Raw genomic sequence first — 19,979 nt, forward strand, 5'->3', positions numbered from 1 at the left:
GTTGCTGTGAGGATTCAGTAAGCTAACATATGCAGCATGCTTGCATATAATGGTCATGCAGTAATTGAGAGTCATCATAATATAATGAATATAATGAAGCCGAATAATACTTGGCTTCAAGGAGAAAGTCCTAAAGCTACTTTTAGGAAACAAACTATTTTAGTAGAAGTATCTACATTGACATATACACACTGCCATATATAAAATAGATAATCAACAAGGATCTACTGTATAGCACAGGGAACTCTACTCAGTACTCTATGGGAACCTATGTGGGAAAAGAATCTGAAAAAGAACAGACACATGTATATGTATAACTGAATCACTTTGTTGTACACCTGAAACTAACACAACATGTAAATCAACTCTGCTCCAATATAAAATAAAATCAAAATAAGTAAATAAATAATATTATAGTCCCCCCCAAAAAAAGAAAAGAAATATCTACAAAACCCAAGAAATAAGAAAGTGAATATGGAATGGTGGCATTTGTGGCTTAGAGAGTGATGCGGGGACTTGTGTTTAGGGATAAGGGGCCCTTCCTAGTACTCCCTGCCTCCTCTGGTTTCCCCCGTCCACGTCTCCCAGACAGCTACAGGGACCAAAAGGAAAAAGAGTACAAAGGAGACCAGCCTGAAATACACCTTGATGTGGCCAGGCCTTGGCTCCCTGAATCAGGAAAGGGGTGGCTTGCTTACCATCCAGTTGTCATGTAGGCGAACAGCTCTAGATGCCCAAAACCCTATATATACTGTGCCTAGAGAGATTACAGGGTTACTTAAGATGAAAGTATTGATCTACATAAACAGATGATGTCTAGTTTTGATTAAACTATTGCAAATGAAAGACCCATTGGAGATGCCACAGGGTGTGGTAATTACAGTATCCTCAGAAAAATGACACAGTAAGAAATTGGAGGGCTTATAAGTATATACGATGTTTTAAAAATTATAAAAGTGAAAAAAAAGAGAGTTCCCTGGCGGTCCAGTAGTTACGACGCAGGCTTTCACTGCCGTGGACCCTGGTTCGATCCCTGGTCAGGAAACTAAGCCGCGGCACGGCCAACGGGAAAAAAAATTATAAAGGTAGCCTTTATTTAAGTAATTATAGGAAATTTGAAAAATACAGGAAAACACTAAGGAAAAGTAAAAACATTCATTATCCCAGTATCCAGTGTAACTACTATTCACATTCTGGAAATAACCTTCCAGTATGTACCCCACCCCCCGCCATGACTTTACATATATTTTTCATAATTACAATCATCTTACACATATTGTGTTATAATTTGCTATTTTCATAAAGTAGCATATTATAAATGTGTTCGATAAAATCAAATACTTTTGCAGCATCACTTTTAATATCTCCATGGTATTTCACAATATTTGTTTAATCAGTTTCCCTGTTGTTAGATCTAGGTTATTCCCAAATTTTGACTATCATTAAAAAATGAATTATTGTAGGTAAACTTTGTACCCAGATTTCACTGTAAAGTCATAGGAGTGGATATCAGTGCGTATATATGCTATGTTGCTGGGAGATCTAGGGGTGGGACAGTTGGAGATTAACAGGCCAGTGTTTTAGAAAGCAGCTCTCTGGGTTCAGGGGTGGTTCTCTTCTCTCTAATGGGCTGCCCACAGCTGTGAAAGGTGGGTGTTAGGGAGGGGGGGCGGGCAGAGCTGTTGGGGGAGGGATCATAGGAATCTCTCACCAGCTCTGTTTTCTTAAAGTTCAGCTGGGCATGACTTTTCGGTGATTATTTCCACCAGTGAATATGAAAGCATCCAGTGATGAGCAGCAAGCATGCTTGGTAATTGACAGATGTCGGCACCGACAGGTGATGGGTAGTGGAGAATAAGAATTATCTGTATTTCCATAACTTTATTTGCTTAATATTTTTGAAATTAAAATTGAACTATGGGGGCTTCCCTGGTGGCGCAGTGGTTGAGAGTCCGCCTGCCGATGCAGGGGACACGGGTTCGTGCCCCAGTCCGGGAAGATCCCACATGCCACGGAGCAGCTGGGCCCGTGAGCCATGGCCGCTGAGCCTGTGCGTCCGGAGCCTGTGCTCCTCAACGGGAGAGGCCACAACAGTGAGAGGCCCGCGTACCGCAAAAAAAAAAAAAAAAATTGAACTATGTATAATGTTGAACTACAATACCTTCTTGACCTGAATACAGTGTATTAGAGTTTATAAGAATTGTGTAGACTTCTGAGCATGTATTACCTTAAATAGTTGTATGTGTCTTGAGCATTGTTAACTTAGTGAAGGTTTAAAACCTGTAAGTAGTGTAAAAAGGACTGAATGTATGTAAGAACTCTGATAATTGGCAGAAATGCTAATGAAATACCAATTAGAGGAAGGATCAAATATACCATGAAAGTGAACTGAAACTCTACAATGCTGCAGATGAACTTAGAATGTGGGGGAGGAGAATGACTTGAGATGAGTGAAATGCCTCAGACTGATGAAGGAGAAGTGTTGGATGTAAATAATCAACAAGTTGAGGACAGCTGAGGAACACATCTAAAAATACGTGTTCCACCTGGAAGCCCTGTAAGCCCTCTGATGCTTCATCAGATCTCTCACACCTCTGCTGTCTGACCAAACAGGCCTTTCATAGTCAAAATAATAAGCCAGTTTCTTACACCTCTAATCTTTCAGTAACCATTAACAACAGGAGCAGTCTTTTGAATCCGATCATTGGACCCCGTTAGGTGTTATCTGAGAAGAACAAGATTTGTCATTTGGCTTTACAAAGAAATACATGAATAAATGTATAAAATGCCCCAGTGTTTTAAGATCTGCCAGAATCCCTTTGTGATGCAGGGTAACTGATATTCCTGGTTTTCAGTATTATTGAACCTCTGCCTCTTGTGTTTTCATAAATATTTCAACAAAAATACGAATCAGCAGCCACTTGTCCTTCTGTCATCATAACCCAAAAACCTGGAATTTATTTTTTAACCCCATCTACGTTTTAGAATTTTTTTTGCATTTTTGGACTGTCATTATATTCGAGTTCTAAACATACCTTATTCCTGCTTATAATTGATTATTCATTATCGTATAATAATTATTAATAAATAATTTTGTAGGACTGCCTCCTATGAGGCAGGTACATTACTACGTAAGCATTTTTCCTGTAGCATCTCTAATCTTCACAATAATCCTTCAGGGTATAAGTATTCGCACATTACATATTAGGAAACAGAGATTCAGAGAGGGTAGGGTACCTGCTCATATCTGGGAAACCATCGTAGCCACATTGTGATTCCAAGTCAGTCTGACTCAAAAGCTTTCTATCTCTCATCCTGTTTTGGGGAGAACTGAGTAAAAATAGACCTGATAATAGAACAGACAAGTGTGTGAAGCCATGTGGAAAAAAAACTCAAACTCTTCCCTCTTGGATTGGGAGACCCCAAACAGACTTCAGTGTTTTCCTAATGTTTTATCAGCTTTTCACTGGGGTGTGGTGTTTTTCCAATGTTAAATTCACTGTTTCAGACTGCCTCCCCTCCTCCTGCCCCTTTGATCTTCCAGGCCCTCAGTACCGCCTGGAGAAGCAGAGCGAGCCCAATGTCGCTGTGGACCTGGAGAGCACTTTGGAGAGCCAGAGCGCCTGGGAGTTCTGTCTGGTCCGCGAGAACAGTACGTTGGCCTCCTCGCTCCGTGCCTGCTTTGTCCGTTGCAACATGCTTAAAAGTCCTGTATTTGGGAATACTCACTGGTCTGGCCTCCCTAGGCTGATTTGAGGTGACTTTGTTTTCCAAGGCAGACATCAGCCTTCATGCCAGAATTGTATCCCAGAGTGAAATGATTGATTTCATGCTTTTTGGGAAATGGTCTGCATCCTGTTTAGCCCTCTGTGATTAATATTTATCTGTTAAACTGTATCATCCTAAGTTAGGAACAGTCCTGGAAACAGTTTAGAAATATGAGGCCTTTTCTGTGGCAAAGGCTATATTGTATATAAAGTAACTGGCCCTGTCAGTATCACTGTTCGGTCATCAGGTTTTAGAAAATTCTGGCCATTTTCATACTCTTGGCTGGAGGCAATGTAGTAGTTCCTAGTGCTATGCAGAAAGCTTCTTTAAAAGTTCAGTTAATTTCTTTCATTCACTCTTTAGAGTTTCAGACTTATGAATTTTAGCCATTCCTCTCCTCTACACTCCTATTGACTTAAGGGGCAAGTGACATGTGAAAACTGTGATCACAACAGCCGACTCTCCATCATTCCTGCTTCAGGGCTTTTATGCAGGCAGTTTCTTCTGTGTGGAACACTTTCCCCTACTCTGGTTAACTTTTTTATCCTTCTTCTCACTTTAAATGTCACCTCGATAGAGGCCACCTGTGATCTCCCTGTCCCCTCATTGCCTAAACCTGACCCGTTCCTCATTTGGGTCCCCTGTTATATTCCATCATAGAGCATACTACTTTTTTTTCATTGCATGTATTTCTGTTTATAATTATTTATTTTTCCCAATGATTGATTGATGTCTGTCTCTCACACTAGATTGTCAAGTCTTTGAGGGTATCCCATACCAGGTTGACATTCATTAATTTAGCAAATATTCTCTCATCACCCACTACGGGCCTTGTCCTGCGTATAGTAACTCTAGTGGATTCTGTTTCAAAATGTTTCATGTTGACTCCATGTTATACGAATAAGATAAAATGTTATTTGTTAGTATCTTGGTATATATTTTGGATATATAACACTTACACATGCAAAAAAATTTCAGATAACAAAGTATCTAAAGTGAAAACTTTTAGCCTCTCATCTCTCCCCTAATTCCTCTCCCGGAGACAACAGTTGTTCCCAGTGATTTTGGTGTCTTTCCAGGGATCATCTAAGCACATGCAAACATATTCTGTATATGTATATGAATGTACCCACACAAAGACATATATATACACACACGTATTTCCCTCCTTTTATTTTTTTTATTTAATTAATTTATTTATTTTTGGCTGCGTTGGGTCTTCCTTGCTGCGTGTGTGCTTTCTCTAGTTGCGGCGAGCAGGGGCTACTCTTCGTTGCAGTGCCTGGGCTTCTCAATGCGTTGGCTTCTCTTGTTGCAGAGCAAGGGCTCTAGGCGCGCGGGCTCTAGAGCTCAGGCTCAGTAATTGTGGTGCACGGGCTTCATTGCTCCACGGCATGTGGGAACTTCCCGGACCAGGGCTTGAACCCTTGTCCCCTGCATTGGCAGGCGGATTCTTAACCACTGCGCCACCAGGGAAGCCCTTCCCTCCTTTTAAAAACAAAATGGTAGCAAACTGTCATCAGTGTTCTACATTTTTCTTTTATCATTGTAACAGTATGTCACATAGAGAGTACTCCATATTCTACATCAATCCATATATTATTCCGTATATAGATTTACCTCTTTCTTTTTTAACTGCTGCATAGTATTTCACAGTATACTGTGATTCCAAATTAGATGTGTCTTAGGTTTGTTTAGTTTCATTTTTTTTTCTTTTAAGTTAAGGTTCTTATACTAGGAAAGAGAAGCTATGAGGATTGGTGGATAAAGATTTGAAATCTGAGCTCTTGTTGTCACTCCACTTCTAAGTACGAGCATAGTCTTAATTAAGTTGTATGACCTCTGTCAGCCTCAGCATCCCCATCTTAAAGGATTTGCAAGATACTTTCAGTGCTTGCCTTTGAGTCAGAATCACTTTGTTAGTGAAAGAAGACCGTACCAGCATTTACAAAGTGTGCCAGTCAGTCCATGGTTTGGAATCAATAGACTGTTGAAACTAGTCTTTGTAAAGTGGAAGTAAATTATAAAAACAATTTATTCTTTTTATAGAAAAGATTTTTTAAATTTTTGTAAATAGAAATTTCAATCAAGAACCCATATTGTTCCCCAGTAGCTACCTATTAAGAAGTTAGATTGAGACAAAGAAAAATATTTCAAAAACAGAATTTTCTTCACTTCTGTTGCTATATTTGATCAGCACAGGCTTGCTATCCTTAAAGCCATTATAGAAGTGAACTAAATTATGAGCATCTATTATGCAGTGTTTAAGAGAATATGCAATCAAGCCAGACTGCCTCAGTTCACATTTTGGCCCTGCCACTTACTGGCTGTGTGACCTTGGACAATTTACTTAACCTCTCTTAGGTAGTTAATTTACTTTCATAAGGCTGATAGGAGGATTCATAAGGCTCTTAGAAGAGTGCCTGGCACATAATAAACACTCAATAAATATTAACTGTAATTAATAAATAACAGAAGAGCAGCATCCTGTGGCTCACAGAGCAGATGAGGCATGGATGTGGAGGTCTGGAATCATAGAACGGTCAGGGCCCACAAGGAGGTGTGTGGTGGGGAAGGGAGTGATGCAGAATGGAGGGGAAAGGAGCGTGGGGGCCAGAGCAGATGTATAAGTCTGTGTCACAGGACCAGAGAACTTAGAGGCAGGGTACTTTCCAGCAAATGTGCTTTGGTGTCCCAGAAGAGGTGTACCTATAAGTAAAAACATTTGATCGAGAAGACTGCCATAAGAGTAGATATAAGCCCTTCAGTTTTTTTTCCACAGGGGGACAGGGCATGGCTTTTTATACCAACCGCATCAAAGGATGTTTTTTTAATTATTCAGGCCTTCTATTGTAAGGCATCACGCTAGACATTTTGCTCTCTTGTGTAATTTTCACAACCACCTTACAAGATACTATTCTAATTGTGGCGAGAGGTTGTGATTTGCCCGGAGTTAGCCAATCAGTAAGTGATAGGACCAGAATTCTAAGTCAGCTATCTGACCCTGAAGCCCACCCTGAGATTGTTGATAAAACAACCTAAATTTTCAGTCCTAAGAAGGGTGATGACAGTTGTCTTTGTACACTATGAGAGAGAAGCTTGCGAATGAAGCTAATATGATAAGAGTTTCTGCCTAGGGACTGAGAGGTAGCATTTGTGCTTGGATCTTGGCCTAAGTAAGAAAACGACAAGCCAAAGTCCTTGGGCTTTCCAGTTTGGACTCTAGTCTGATAATCTCCTACATCCTTTAGCCAACTGTCTGCTAGAAGCTGGAATCAGACCAGAAGGAAGCCTGAGTACATTATGGAGAGGATGTAACATTATACGACTTCCATTCTTGTCCAAGTGTCTATATAAATCCTGGCACCAGATTGAACCTCAATTTCGTTTTCTGCCAAATGTTGCCAGTGACCTTTTCCTTTACCCACTGATCATATGTGGGTAGCCTTAGAAGCCTTCTAAGCCAGAGCCTTAGAAGAAAGATGCAGCATGAACCAACCTATCGATTCCATTGCTTTCAGAGAGAAACTTGGGAATTTCCCATCATCAGAGCTAAAATAGACCTGAAATTGAACCCGCTTTATGGAGTGCCACAAAGTGTCAGACGCTGTGTCTTCCCTGTTTTATCAGTCACAAGTGTGCCTACATAGTAGTTCAGCATAGTGCTTAAAGCACAGTCTTTAGAATGAGGCAGACCTTGGGTGGACACTGCAGCCTCTGACATAGGACAAATCATGTCACCTCTCTGAGCCTGTTTCCTGTGTAAATGGAAGTGGTTGAATCTATTTCACAAGGTTGTTGTGAGGATTAAATGAGATAGAGGTGCTGTTGTTATTAGGCTAGAGTGGTCATCATCTTTATTTTATAGAAGAAGAAACTGAGCCTTTAAGGTGGTGATTTGCTCATCATCCCGTGAATAATAATTAGGGGGCCTAGAAGAATGTGTCTTCTGTCCATTATGTCTAGTGAAAGAGCTGAATCTAATTATTTTGTTTCCTAAATAGAAGTTGCTATAGAAAGGGGATTCAGTTCTTTAAACATCAGTTTAATCTCCTTTGATCTCTTTCCTTTTCAAGGAGGCCTTCCATTATTTCAGTACCTTCATGAAGTTTCCTTAATTTAAGGCTATACTAAGGAAGAGCTTCAACTCGAGGTGGGCAGTCACCCAGACAGCTGGACTGTGGCAGGGGAGCATATCTCTGGGTCTCAGTTTGTGGCCTCTTTCGCCTCCTTTAGTTTCTCCTTGAAGACCCAGGAGAAGAGGCCGCTCCTCCTAGAAGCCTCCCCAGACCACCTGGCTGCCATTCCCTGGGCTCTGGTAGAGTCCCTCTCCTTACCCCTCTCTGATCACTGATTCCACTGAATGGATTCGCCCACTCCCACACTGGACTGTGACCACACACCCCCATCCACCAAGGGCAGGGCCTGGGTCTGAGTTCCCCCTGCATCCCAGTGCCTGTGGCCAGGTGTGGTTCATTCCCTGGGAGGGAGGGAGCCTCCTGAGTCCCTGGCATCACCAGGCTGCTCACTAGGGCACCGAGGGGCAAGTGTGTGATACCGTTTAAAAGGAACTTGGGCTTTGGGTGAGCGTCTTCAGGTATAAGGGTTTCTACGTGGTGGTACTTGGAATTCCCCCCCCCACCCCCCTCCAATTCACTAAATAAAAAAGCAACTGTAGACAGTGAATGACTGCTTCTCCTGGTGTGTTTCCATCTCCTCTTCGTGGTGCTTATTCTTAGTGGGCCAGTCCCTCCTCCCGTGTGTGCTCTTTTTGCCAACCCTGGAGACTCCCTAGTGGTTCTACTTGGCTTCTGGAGGGTTTGCCTTCTTCAGTTACAAATTACTAATCTCTCGAATTTCTATCATGTGACTTAAGTACCAGGGCTTTAAGCCTCTTTTATTGTACCACAACAGCAGTCTTCAAAAGCAAAAAAAATGTGATCCTGCAAATAAACTCTGTTTACAAATGGAAATGACTTGTGGTGTTCATGGTACATATTTTAGGTTGAATTACTGCTGAAAGCCAGTTACGTGTCTGGCTCTGGTGGGGGGAAACATGTTCACTGTAAGGAATTTTCTGTATGGGTGAGAGTTTTTTCAAGTAGATATTGGATAATAGCTCCCTGCTTGCTGCACGCTAACAATTTAAATGGAACAGAAACATTATCCCCGATGCCAGAATACCAATGTGTCTCCGCCTCTTGCTGTCTGGTTGATGCGGACTGGTTGGCAGTGTGTTGTAGGGGAAAGGCAGGATGTTTGAAGCCACAGCGTGACCTTAGGCAAGTCCTTCTCTGAGCTTCATTTCCCCATCTGTAGGGCTACGCTATAGGAAGAAATCCCTACCCTGTACAGCTGTTATGAGGATTAAGTTGAGATTGTGTGCCTTAAATGCACGTGGTAAAGTGCAATGCCCCATGCAAGAGCTGGCCATTCCCAGGCTTTGTGTGCCCAAGACACAAAGCGAGTGTCTGTGCGCAGACCCCACGGCTAGTCTGCGCTTGTGTGTGTTGGCCTTTTCCCTCTAGACGCTTAGACTTCCCACAGGTCCCTTTGGGCAACAGCCTGCACCAAGGGTAGGTGACACCTAGGACAAAAAACAGTGCTGATCTGAACTGGAAGCAAATTTGTGCCCTGTCCACACCTACTTCTTCAGTAGTGAGTGCATTGTGCTATGTGGGCTGAGAAATTCCACATGAATTGCATTTTTCACTCTCCCCCTTTCTTGAAAGTTCCCCCCTTTTCATTTTATCATTAGGTAGTAATTAGTATTCAAGGGAAATTGGTCTTAATATATTAAAATTGGTTAAGTGCATTTAGACCTGTACCACAGCCAGTGTCTGATTGGAAAATGTAATTGGGGACTCTGTGTATGTAATTAATTGAATTACAATTAAGAACTTTCATTAAGCGATACACTGGTACATTAGAGCAGTAAGGAAACATGTTTGACGAGCCACAAACCCTGTATGGGCTCTAAGTGGGGGCACAGGGATTTGCATCCCTCTGGTAGGCTCCTGGCCCTAGAATCCGCCCTGTAGCCCCTGACTAATGGTTTGGTAATGCATCGGGTGACATTTCTGCAGTGACTCCCCTGATGGGAAGAGGGGTTCTTCCAGCATGTGTGCCCTCATTCTCTGACTCTGGAGTCAGAGAGAGAGATGCCTTGGTGTTGATCAGATGTTGCAGTTCTTAGATATTTTGTCATGTAAATTGTCCAAAATGCCCCGGCTCTTAAGAAGACTCCGTTACTTTTCCTGTGTTTTGAACAGGGGCAAAGACACAATGGAGGAAAAGGAAGTGATGGGAATTCTGACATCAACCTAACTTCCAGGCAAACCTGTAATGAGCCAGTGGTTCAGACGCTTGAATGGTCATGCTTCATCCTGTACAGGCTTCACCCTAGACACATATTTGTTCATTCATCCCCCAAATATTGACGGCCCCTCCTCTGGGCCAGTCGCTGTGCTGGCGCAGTAGAGGATACACAGCCCCTGCATCATGGAGCTCACAGTTGTGATGAGCGCTGTGAAGGGTATAAAAGAGTATATAGCAGGGGCCTGGAGCTGGTGAGAATGGGAGAAGAAAGCTTCCTTGAGGAAGAATAAAAAGGAGTTATTCTGCTAATGAATAAGAGAAATGTTCCAGGCCAAGGGACTGCTTGTCCAAAGGTCTTGAGAAAGAGCTAGGTATATTTGGGAATGAATGAATGGAGTGGAATGAAATGAGCAAGGGAGAGAGTGCTGGAAGATGAGACTGGGGGACAGGCAGGAGCTTGAATGCAGCGCTGACACCTCCCCCACCCCCACCTTCCCACCTCCATGATCCGCTCTCTTTAGAAATTCTACAAACCAGAAATCGTTTCTTTCTGATCACCTCATAAAACAAGATTATCCTGGTATATTGAGGGTCTGAAATCTCCCTGTGGAAAGTCTCTGACTCCAAGAGTTTAATCAGTTAGGCACTGACAGCAAGGATCCCTACCCTGGCTGTAGCATGGCAAATTCAGTGAAGGGTGTATCCTACAGTACGACCCTGACGGCTTTGAAGAGATTACCGCAGAGGGGCAAGCAAGTGCGCGTGTGTACATTATAGTATATCACCTATGGATTATTTTTTAGAGACCAGCAAAAATGACTAGTAGCCAAAGAGAAGTGTTTAATAGAAGAGAAGTTTGGGGCTTATGAGTCTTTGGGGATTTAAACGGCCTTTGGAAAAAAAAAAAGTGATGGATGTAGAAAGCTAAAGGAGAGTTTTTCCTCCATGACTCACTCACACATCTAGCTTTGAGTCTTACAGAAGGAGTAGAGGGAGTTAGGTTTTATCCCTGATTGTTTGTTCTGGCAAAGGCAGGTGTGATTGTGTTCTCCTTAGATACTGCTATGGCCCATGGATTTGTACATTCCCAGCCCATCCAAGGAGCATTTTACCCAAGGGGTTATGTGGTGGTTAAGGGCACAGTTTTGGAATTAGACCTGGGTTCCTTTCCTAACTCCAGCTTGTATTAGTTGTATGGCTATACTAGCAGGATGACATTCTGAGCCTTATTTTTCTCACCTGTAGAAAGAAGATAATATTATCCAATTTAAAAGAGCAGTGAGAAATTTAAATGAGATAATATATGAGATAATATATTTATTGCTGAGCATAATGTCTGGCATATATAGTAAGCATTCAGTAAATGTTAATTGCTCTTGGAGTTGTTGTTGAGGCAGGATCCCTGTCTGGTAGGGCATCTGAATTGAAAACTAGGAATGGTGTGTTAGGTTCTAATAACCAAGGTAAATACAAGGGATGGTGTACAAACTCAGGTACTGTTATGGCTAACCTGTGTGGCATCAACCTCATTCAGGCTGCCAACAGCATTTATTGAACATCTACTGTGTGCTCTGTAGGATGGAATGTTCTTGCCTCCAAGGAGCCCATGGTCCAGAAGGGGAGTACAGATGCTTATCGTGTAAGAGACTTATCATGAGAGCCTTCAACAAAGGGAAACAGGGTTTCAGGAAAGGGATCAGGAAAGATTCCATTTGGACTAGACCTTGAAGTGTATTAATTTTAAAGAGTGGAAAGGACATTCTGGCCAGATGGTATAATCTGAACAAAATCCAGTTTAGCTGAAAAAGGCATTGTTCTATGTGGGGAGTAGCAATAAGCCTGCAAGATAGAATGGGGCAGAAGGTATTTTGTTTACTCTTCATTCAGCTGTTTGCACAGCAGTATTTTACTGTATGCTGACTCCTGAGATGGTCAGTGCCTATCTCTGAAGACTTCTCCCTCTCCACCCCCCACCATTTTATTTTCTACTATTCCCCTTCACAGACTCTTTACACCAGCCAAATGCAAACACTTGCTGCCATCCTCCTGTGTTCCTGAAGCACTAGCACAGCTCTGGCACACGATTGGTGCTGGGTGACTGTTTGCGGACTTGGGAGGAATGGTCAACAGGGCCATCATTGCTACAGAGAGTGTACCTATGAGGTAAGGATGTAGCAAAGGCCCTCGAACTTCCAGTTGAGTTCTAGACTTGGCGTAGATCTTTTTGGAGATGGAAGACGGAAGTTGCTTTAACTTATACCTAGATTAGCCCTTTCAGACTTGGCGTGAGACTCATTGAACCATAAAATGAAGTCTGATGTTCCATGTAGTTTGTGTCTATGAACATAAGACATCTGCCAGAGGCGTACAGTGAGTTCATCTGAGCTTTGATTTAATCATCAGTGCTCGTTTGTCTGAAAGACAGTCACGTATGTACCTGTAAGTATCTCCCTCAGTTCCAGTGAAATCACGAAGTATATGAAAATGCTTCTTAAACAATATTAGTTGTAATTAGCCTTGATCTGATCATGTGGCAAACAAGCCTGTCACTCTAACAATGTGTGTACAGGCTTTCTGTTTGTTTTTGTGTTTGTTTTCAGGTATGTAATACAGACACAGAGCTGTAACTGCACTTTTCTGTCCCATCATGGTTGTCCAAATGGGCATCCAGGAACAATGAAAACATGGCATAAGAACCAATAAAGGCAGCAGTTCTCAAACTTTTGGGTCTTAGGACCTCTTTAGACTCTTAAAATTTATTGAGGGCCTCAAAGAGCTTTTGTTTATTGAGTTATATCTATTTATTAGGAATAAAAACTGAGAGATTTTTAAATATTTATGAATTCATTAAAAATAATGGTAAATCCATTATATGTGAACATAAATAACATTTTTATTAAAATTTTTAAAAATAAAATAAAAATACTTTCTTTTAAAAATTTAATGATAAGAGCACTCTTTTATTTTGGTTTGGGGTTTTTTTTGTTTTGTTTTTTTGTTTTCCTTTCTCTGAAAAGCATTTATTTTTGTTCCACCAGGAAGATAAGTTATTGACTAATCTCCTGAACCAGTGGGCAGTATTTTCTATTTTTGCAAATTTCTGTAATGTTGGCTTTATAGAAGACACCTGGATTTTCATATCTACTTCTGCAATCAGTCTGTTACAATACATTGTTTTGGTTGAAGTATATGAAGAAAATTTCGCTAACATAGATAGGTTGTTGGAAACAAGGGGAGTATTTCAGTGGCCTTTTCAGATAATAGTGCATATTAATATTTGTTGCTATACCAAAACTCAAGTGATAGTTTCCTAAAGGTTGGTTGCAATGTGGAATCAGAAACGTATCAATGAACTTTTTTTATTACTTTGTGCACTTGTAAGATATTAGGCATGAAAAGGGCAAATCATGTCTTACTGTTATTATTATAAAAATAGTACTGAGGTTATGGACCCGCCTCCCCCCACACCTGGGGTCCTGAGCTGCACTTTGAGAACCACTGACTTAGAGTTTACAGTTACCCACACAGTCCCTGTCCTTGCTGCTGCTTGTAGGAATGTGGTGACACTGGAGGGGCAGGAGAAGGAACATGACTCCGGAGTCCGATAGATCTGTCCCAGCTCCGCCTCTTTCCAACAGTGGAACCTTGGGCAAGGTTTTTGACCTGCTCTTGACCCACGGTGTCAAGAGTTAGGATTTGAATCTACATCTCTGAACTCGATGTTCCAGGTTCCTTCCAGTGTTATTAAGCCCTAGGGCCACATCCCGGCTCTCTCTCAGTACCTCCTCTTTCTTTCTTCGGTGCAGCCCTTACACCCCGCCAGCCTCCTCCTTCCCCTCCTCTCTGCTTCCCTTTGCTCCCTCTTCCCTGGCCTGGTGTTGCCATTAAGACAGGTGCCACTCCTTGTTTCCTTTTTTCCTGATTCCTTACTCCAGACAGCTACGCTTCTTCCTCTCTTGGATTTTTTGCTTGTTCCCCAGCGCTTTCTGTATCATGAACGTGCTCTCTGTCATCCTTCCAGAGCCTGTTGTCAGTCCGTTTGAGCTCTGGTGCTCAAGTCACTTTTAGGCGCCCCCCCCAAAAAATTTGATCTATCACAATACATCTTTGAGTTATTGCAGCTCAAGCGTTTTGACACAATACATTATGGTAATCCATGGCACATAGAGACATTAACACTCTCGACTTTGACAAAATACATTGTGAAGTCTTTGAAGGCACCATTACAATTTATCTTGTCATTCATGAGGAGACCCAATTCAGCATTAATGTAGATGAACACAGTGTGGCTTTTGTTTCATTTAATTGCTTGTGACCTTTTTAATTGCTAATTTAACAAAATACCAAAGGGTTATATTTCAATTAAATTAACAGTTTGGGGAGTGGTTTTTTTTAATATGTTTATTTTTAAGACATTCTGGTTCTATTTTTTAGTTCGAGTAGATAAAAATGTCTTCTCTTAACAGAAGTCGTTTTGGAATGTGAAGTTGATAGTACAGTAATATTTTTAATATGCACTGTGGTGCAGTATTAAGCATCTTTCATGTGTGTTTGGGTTCACCCCTTTCCAGAAGGATACAAACAGTAAAAATGCAAAGTCAGAACTTTCCCGGTTCAAAAAAAAAAAAATGCTTTTGCTGTAATGCTCTGCTTCAGATGTGTGCCTTTAGATTAAGTGTCTGTTGCATGCATCATTTATTGGGCACTTCTCTCTGCCTTGTCCTGTTTTCTTGGTGTTCTGTAGTGAATTTGTAAGCTCCTGAAGGTCGGGAACCCTGCCTTATCTTCATCAATGTCCCTTCCCAGTCTAGCACACTGCAGGCATGGGGACAGTAGTTGCAGGTTGCATGGCTGACTGATCTGTACACACAGACACGTCCCCCCCAAGCAGAGGAATTCCTGAGCCTACTTTGAGAAATGGCACTGGAACTCCAAAACCAGAAGTTGTTCCCATTCAGCAGCTAACCTGCTTGGGGGTGAGCAGTGTGTATCAGAGGTGAGTGCAGGACTGTTTCTTCCTTCTCTGCTCCCCCGGTGCTGCTGCCCTTTTGACCGTAAAAGTAAACACACCCCTTGTCAACTGGGGCAAGGCTCAGAACTCACCCAAGTATCAAGGGGACTTAAATCCTTAAATGGGATATGAATTTACACTGTCAGAGAGTAGAAGGTCAATGCAAGAAGCATTAATGTGTTGAGCCAGCTCCAGCTATATAAGTCTTGAACAAAATTAATACGAGGAAACTGACAAGCCTTGCTGGGTATTCCGTAGCTTTAAGACCTCTACTAAAATCCTATCATCTCATCTGCCCATTATTAACATTTCAGCAAAATATAAAGTTTTCATTAATCTCGCACAGCAAATTTAGGAGTGAAAACTGGCACTTGTTTGAGCTTTTAGGACTACATTAGCTGGTGTATTAAACAAAATATGTCATTCTTCAGTAGCTTCTGCAAGAAGCTAAATCAATTTCCAGTCATATTTATGCACCACTTTATCTAAAAGCATCTAAGATGCTTTATTAGCAGCTGGCATTGAAATTGCTCAGTAAAGAATTATGTCACGTTATAGTAATTTTTAAATTAGTTTTAATCCAACCTCATAAAACGTAAAACTCTTAAGTGTGGTTTTTTTTAAATAATTGGCATTTTAGCATAATGAGCTGTTACCTCTTTCCAAATCAAATACCTGCAATATTTAGAAAATACTAACTGGTAAAGAAAACAGAAGTTCTTAAGCTGAGTTGTATCTCATAATGGCATTTTCTGAGAAAAGATGGCTTTAAATGATTTAAAACATGAAAGGATTTTAGTATTTCTCCAAAATTCTCAGTTTAAAAAGTTCTAAAGTAAAAGTAAACACATCTTGGCAGCTCTGTTTTAGTAAAAGGTGTATTTGGAGAAAGTGAATAACTATTTGAAACTTTAATTTCTAGCCAGCCTCTTGGCTTGCGATGTGGGCATTACTCTGGAGACAGTAGCGATCATGATGACAGCATCTGTATCCAAAATCACAAGTGTTCCAGAGAAAGGAAACAGGGTTACCAAATGACCCTTGCAGACATCGAGTGCAACTTTGCTAGTCTTGGCAATGTGATGTTGGTTAAGTCACTACGCCTCTCTGATCCTAGGGATACGGCACTCGGTATTCATCCAGTAAATTGTTATTGAGCTCTTGCTTTATTCTGTGCGTGGTAGCACTAGCAGGGTCTGCGCTCTGGTGTTTAGTAAAGCAGTTACTCTGCCTCTGCTCTTGGGGTTACAGTCTAGTGGTGGAGACAGACGATTACTATCTGTGATAAATAACCTGAAGGGAAGTGCAGGGTGCAGTGACAGACGGAGCTGAGCTAGACTTAGGGTTCCTTGGAATGTCACTTGAGCCAAGCTCATCAGAGGGATGGGGAGGAGGCCTGGAGAAAAAGGCCAGGAGGGAGTGCAATGGGAAGAAGGGTGACCTGGGCGGAGAGGCCAACACGTGGGACTGTGTCACAGGCATTCGGTGACTGGCCCGTTAAGGCCGAGGCTGCAGCCTTACCGAGGGGAAAGCATCCTTGTAGGTGCTAGAATGGTCCAAGCTGGGAATAGTTGTAGTGTTTGGAAATAAAACGCACAATTCCTGATAAATTAGTTCAATGTGAAGGCATCAGAAAACAGCTTTGCCTTAAAAGCCTCCCCTGAAAGGAGTAACTGTGGGAAGGAAAGTGTGTAATTGGTAGGCATAGAGAATTTTCCAGTTTTATGCCCAAATCTAGAGTTTTCCATTCCTCCAACTCTGTGCCAAGGAGTTCTCTCGTGGTCTCCCTGTGGAACCGTCTCTGTGTGCTCATCACAAGGCCTTGGGCACCCCGCTCTGGTTGGCCTCTTCTAGACAGATGCTCCCTCCCACCAGCAGCCACACCTTCAGAAGACCACATTTCAAACTCAGGCATGGGGGGTGACGAGAGTTAGTTTAGCTTTGCTTATGTGACCTTGGGCGTGTGACTTTGCCTCTCAGAGCCTCGGTTTCTTCATCTGTGTAATACGAAAATTATAGGACCTACCAACCAGGTTGTCTTGAGACTTAAATGCATGTGTGAAGCGCTCAGTGCCATGCCTGATGTATGAGTACTCACCTGTACTAGCTATCGTTATTATTATTGATTGATTTGTTTATTTAGCAAAATTTAGTGAGAGCATGCCAGTTACCTGTACTGCTTGCAGGAAAAGATGTAGAGATGAATAAGAGACTTTACTGATCCTCACGAAGTTTCCAATTTAGGACACAGCAACCACTCAGCAATTCTAGTGCAAGCCTAAATGTGATCCACTATGACAAGAGAATAAAAATAATCATGACTGCTATTTATTAAGCATATTACATACTAGATTCTCTAAATATGTTTTGGTATTCTGTGGATGGCAGATGCTGGGGTTGAGAGAAATAGTCGCTTGGCCAATATCACACAGTAAGTTAGAGGCAGAGCCAGGAATTGAGACCAGGTCTCCCTGGCTCCAAGTCCAGTATAAACCAGCTGCCATGGAGTTCAAGAGGAGGTGGAATCTGAGCTAGCCTGGGTGGAGTTTTGACAGAGGGATGTTCTAGGCCAACGGTACCACATGAGCAAAGAACCAGAAGTAGAAAAACCTGAACCTATATATAGTCTGAGGAGTTTGGGAAGAGCTGAGAGAAGGTATGTGTTAGAAATGACAAATAAAATGGGAAATTTTTGTTTCAGCAAGATTGTGGACGTCCTCGATTGCTTGACTGAAAAGAGTGTGCTTCATTCAGGAGGCCTTGGGAAGCCAGGGAAGATTTTTGAGCTCCAGTCTTCTTATTTGTCCCCACTATCAATATCAGAGTACTTAGTGCACACTACACGTTTGATGAGTGAATGAGTGATCAAACCTTTAGAAAGATAAATCGGAAAGTCCTGTAGTAGCTGGACTGCTGAGGGATCCTGGTGGCCAGAAGGCCATTGAGGAGACCGTTACAGCCGTCTGAGCGCGAGCAGGCTCGTACCTGAACCACTGGAGGCTGTGGGGCGCAGGACAGGAAGCTGATAAACAGTTTGCGAATCGTGGGAAGAACAGGGATTCTTCAAGGAGCATGGACTACTTTTATGATCAGGAAAATTAATAGAAAAAGAAGCAAGAAGTGTGACCACCCATGCTTTTGTGATTTTGACTTACTCTTGTGGAGACAGAGCTTCTGGCGAGCAGGAGTTTTTCTGCCCTCTGTATTGCTGCTGCCCAGCCAAGGGCCTGCCATAGAACAGGCAGTGTTTGTGGAATTAATTGTTCAATGATTAATGTGTTACCATTCTTTGTTTACTGGAATGGCATTATTAAGTCATCGCTCAGCCTTTTCTTTTCCAAATTAAATAGCCCATATTATTTTAATTTATCCCAAAGCATTTTAAGCAGACACCATTTGCCAAGCCTCATGTATCTTTATGTGTTAAACTGCTTTTTCCTCCCCAGGTTCAAGGGCAGACGGGGTTTTTGAGGAGGATTCGCAAATTGACATAGCTACAGTACAGGATATGCTGAGCAGCCACCATTACAAGTCATTCAAAGTCAGCATGATTCACAGACTCCGATTCACAACTGATGTACAGTTAGGTAAGTGTGTCAACTTTCTATCAGTGGTCAATGTCGAAATAGGGAAAGAAACAACATACAACTTTTATGTGACCTGAATGACTAACGGTAATTTGTTTTCAGAGAAGATGTTGAAGCAGTGAAATTTAAAGTAACTCCTTTTTCCCACCTGAGTGCTCTGTCTTGTCTTCTTTTTTATGAAGCAGAATATTAGAAATAGAACTAACTTGAGACTCTTTGCAAACTGATTGACTTATGTGAAGTTCCATAATTTTCATTCTGTAATTCTCCTACATCCCATCCTTAGAACTGCTTTGTAACATTGCTACTTGCCTTTTCTTACTCCATGAATCCATTCCTTATTCATTCGTGCCTTTATTCGGGAAGCTTTTTAATGATCTCAGAAGTTATATTTGGATCCTCACCAGATAATCTAGAACTAAAATTCAATTAATATTTGGGGTTAATTTGTTTCCAGTAAGTGCTAAATTTCTGTTTTGACTTAAACCTAACAGAGGTAGAAAAAGTGTCGTAGTAGTCAGCAGAATATGAATACGCCAACATCATCACCATCCTCATGGCCGTCATCTATAGGTATGTGCGTGTATTAGGCACTGTGCTCAGTGCTTTACATGCACTACTAACCTACCTAAAAGGTAGGTATTTTTACTGTCTCCATCTGACAGAGAAGGTAAATGAGGTGCAGAGAGGTGAAGTCTCATGCCCATGCTCACACAGCAGGTAGGTAGTGGTATCAGGGGCAGAACCCTGGTCTGGCCAACTGGAATGCACGTGCTGCATGAAAGAGGATGATGGGAGGGCAGGGGAGCGGGTACAGGTGCCAGACTTACCCAGTCAGGGAGCTGAGCTACTCCTGGGCTCTGCCGAGACCTCTGCCACACTGCCTCTTCCTGGGCTTCGTTTGCTTCATGCGTAAAGGGAGAAAGTTTGAATTCTAACTCTAAGGCTCCCTAATGTTATGTTCCTCACAAATGTTTTGTAAATGTCTCATAATAAAACCTTTTCTAATGTGGGCATTAGTGTGGCTAATTTGTAATAAGTCTCAAAAAGCTCTCAAATATTCATCCCAACTTGACCGACAGGAGCTTGAGATATGCTGACAGTAGCTTACTAATTAATAGATGAGCATCAGAATCACATCTGGTTTAAATTGTGGCTCTGTCGACAACCAGCGGTATTAGGCAAGTGTCTTAATCTTTCTGAGGCTTGATTCCATTCTGTTTAAATGGGAATATCAGTGTGCCAGCCTCTTAGGATTGCTGTGGGGAATGAGTCAGATACTCCACTTAGCTTAG

The 19,979-nt window shown here is 41.9% G+C and overlaps 1 protein-coding gene across 4 annotated transcripts in view; it reads left to right on the forward strand.

Annotated features, from left to right (window-relative positions):
• Window positions 1-19,979, forward strand: part of MAPKAP1 (MAPK associated protein 1) — a 231,184-nt gene that overhangs the window by 167,361 nt on the left and 43,844 nt on the right. For 3 of the 4 annotated variants that reach the window (XM_082656563.1, XM_082656562.1, XM_082656564.1), the window contains 2 exons: window positions 3,545-3,652; window positions 18,544-18,684. In XM_082656563.1, the coding sequence (XP_082512689.1) occupies window positions 3,545-3,652; window positions 18,544-18,684 (249 nt within the window). The remainder of the gene's footprint in view (window positions 1-3,544; window positions 3,653-18,543; window positions 18,685-19,979) is intronic. The other variant, XM_082656565.1, reaches the window with a different exon arrangement.

This window comes from Grampus griseus (assembly GCF_964374135.1).
Source record: "Grampus griseus genome assembly, chromosome: 6".
Taxonomy (NCBI): Eukaryota; Metazoa; Chordata; class Mammalia; order Artiodactyla; family Delphinidae; genus Grampus; species Grampus griseus.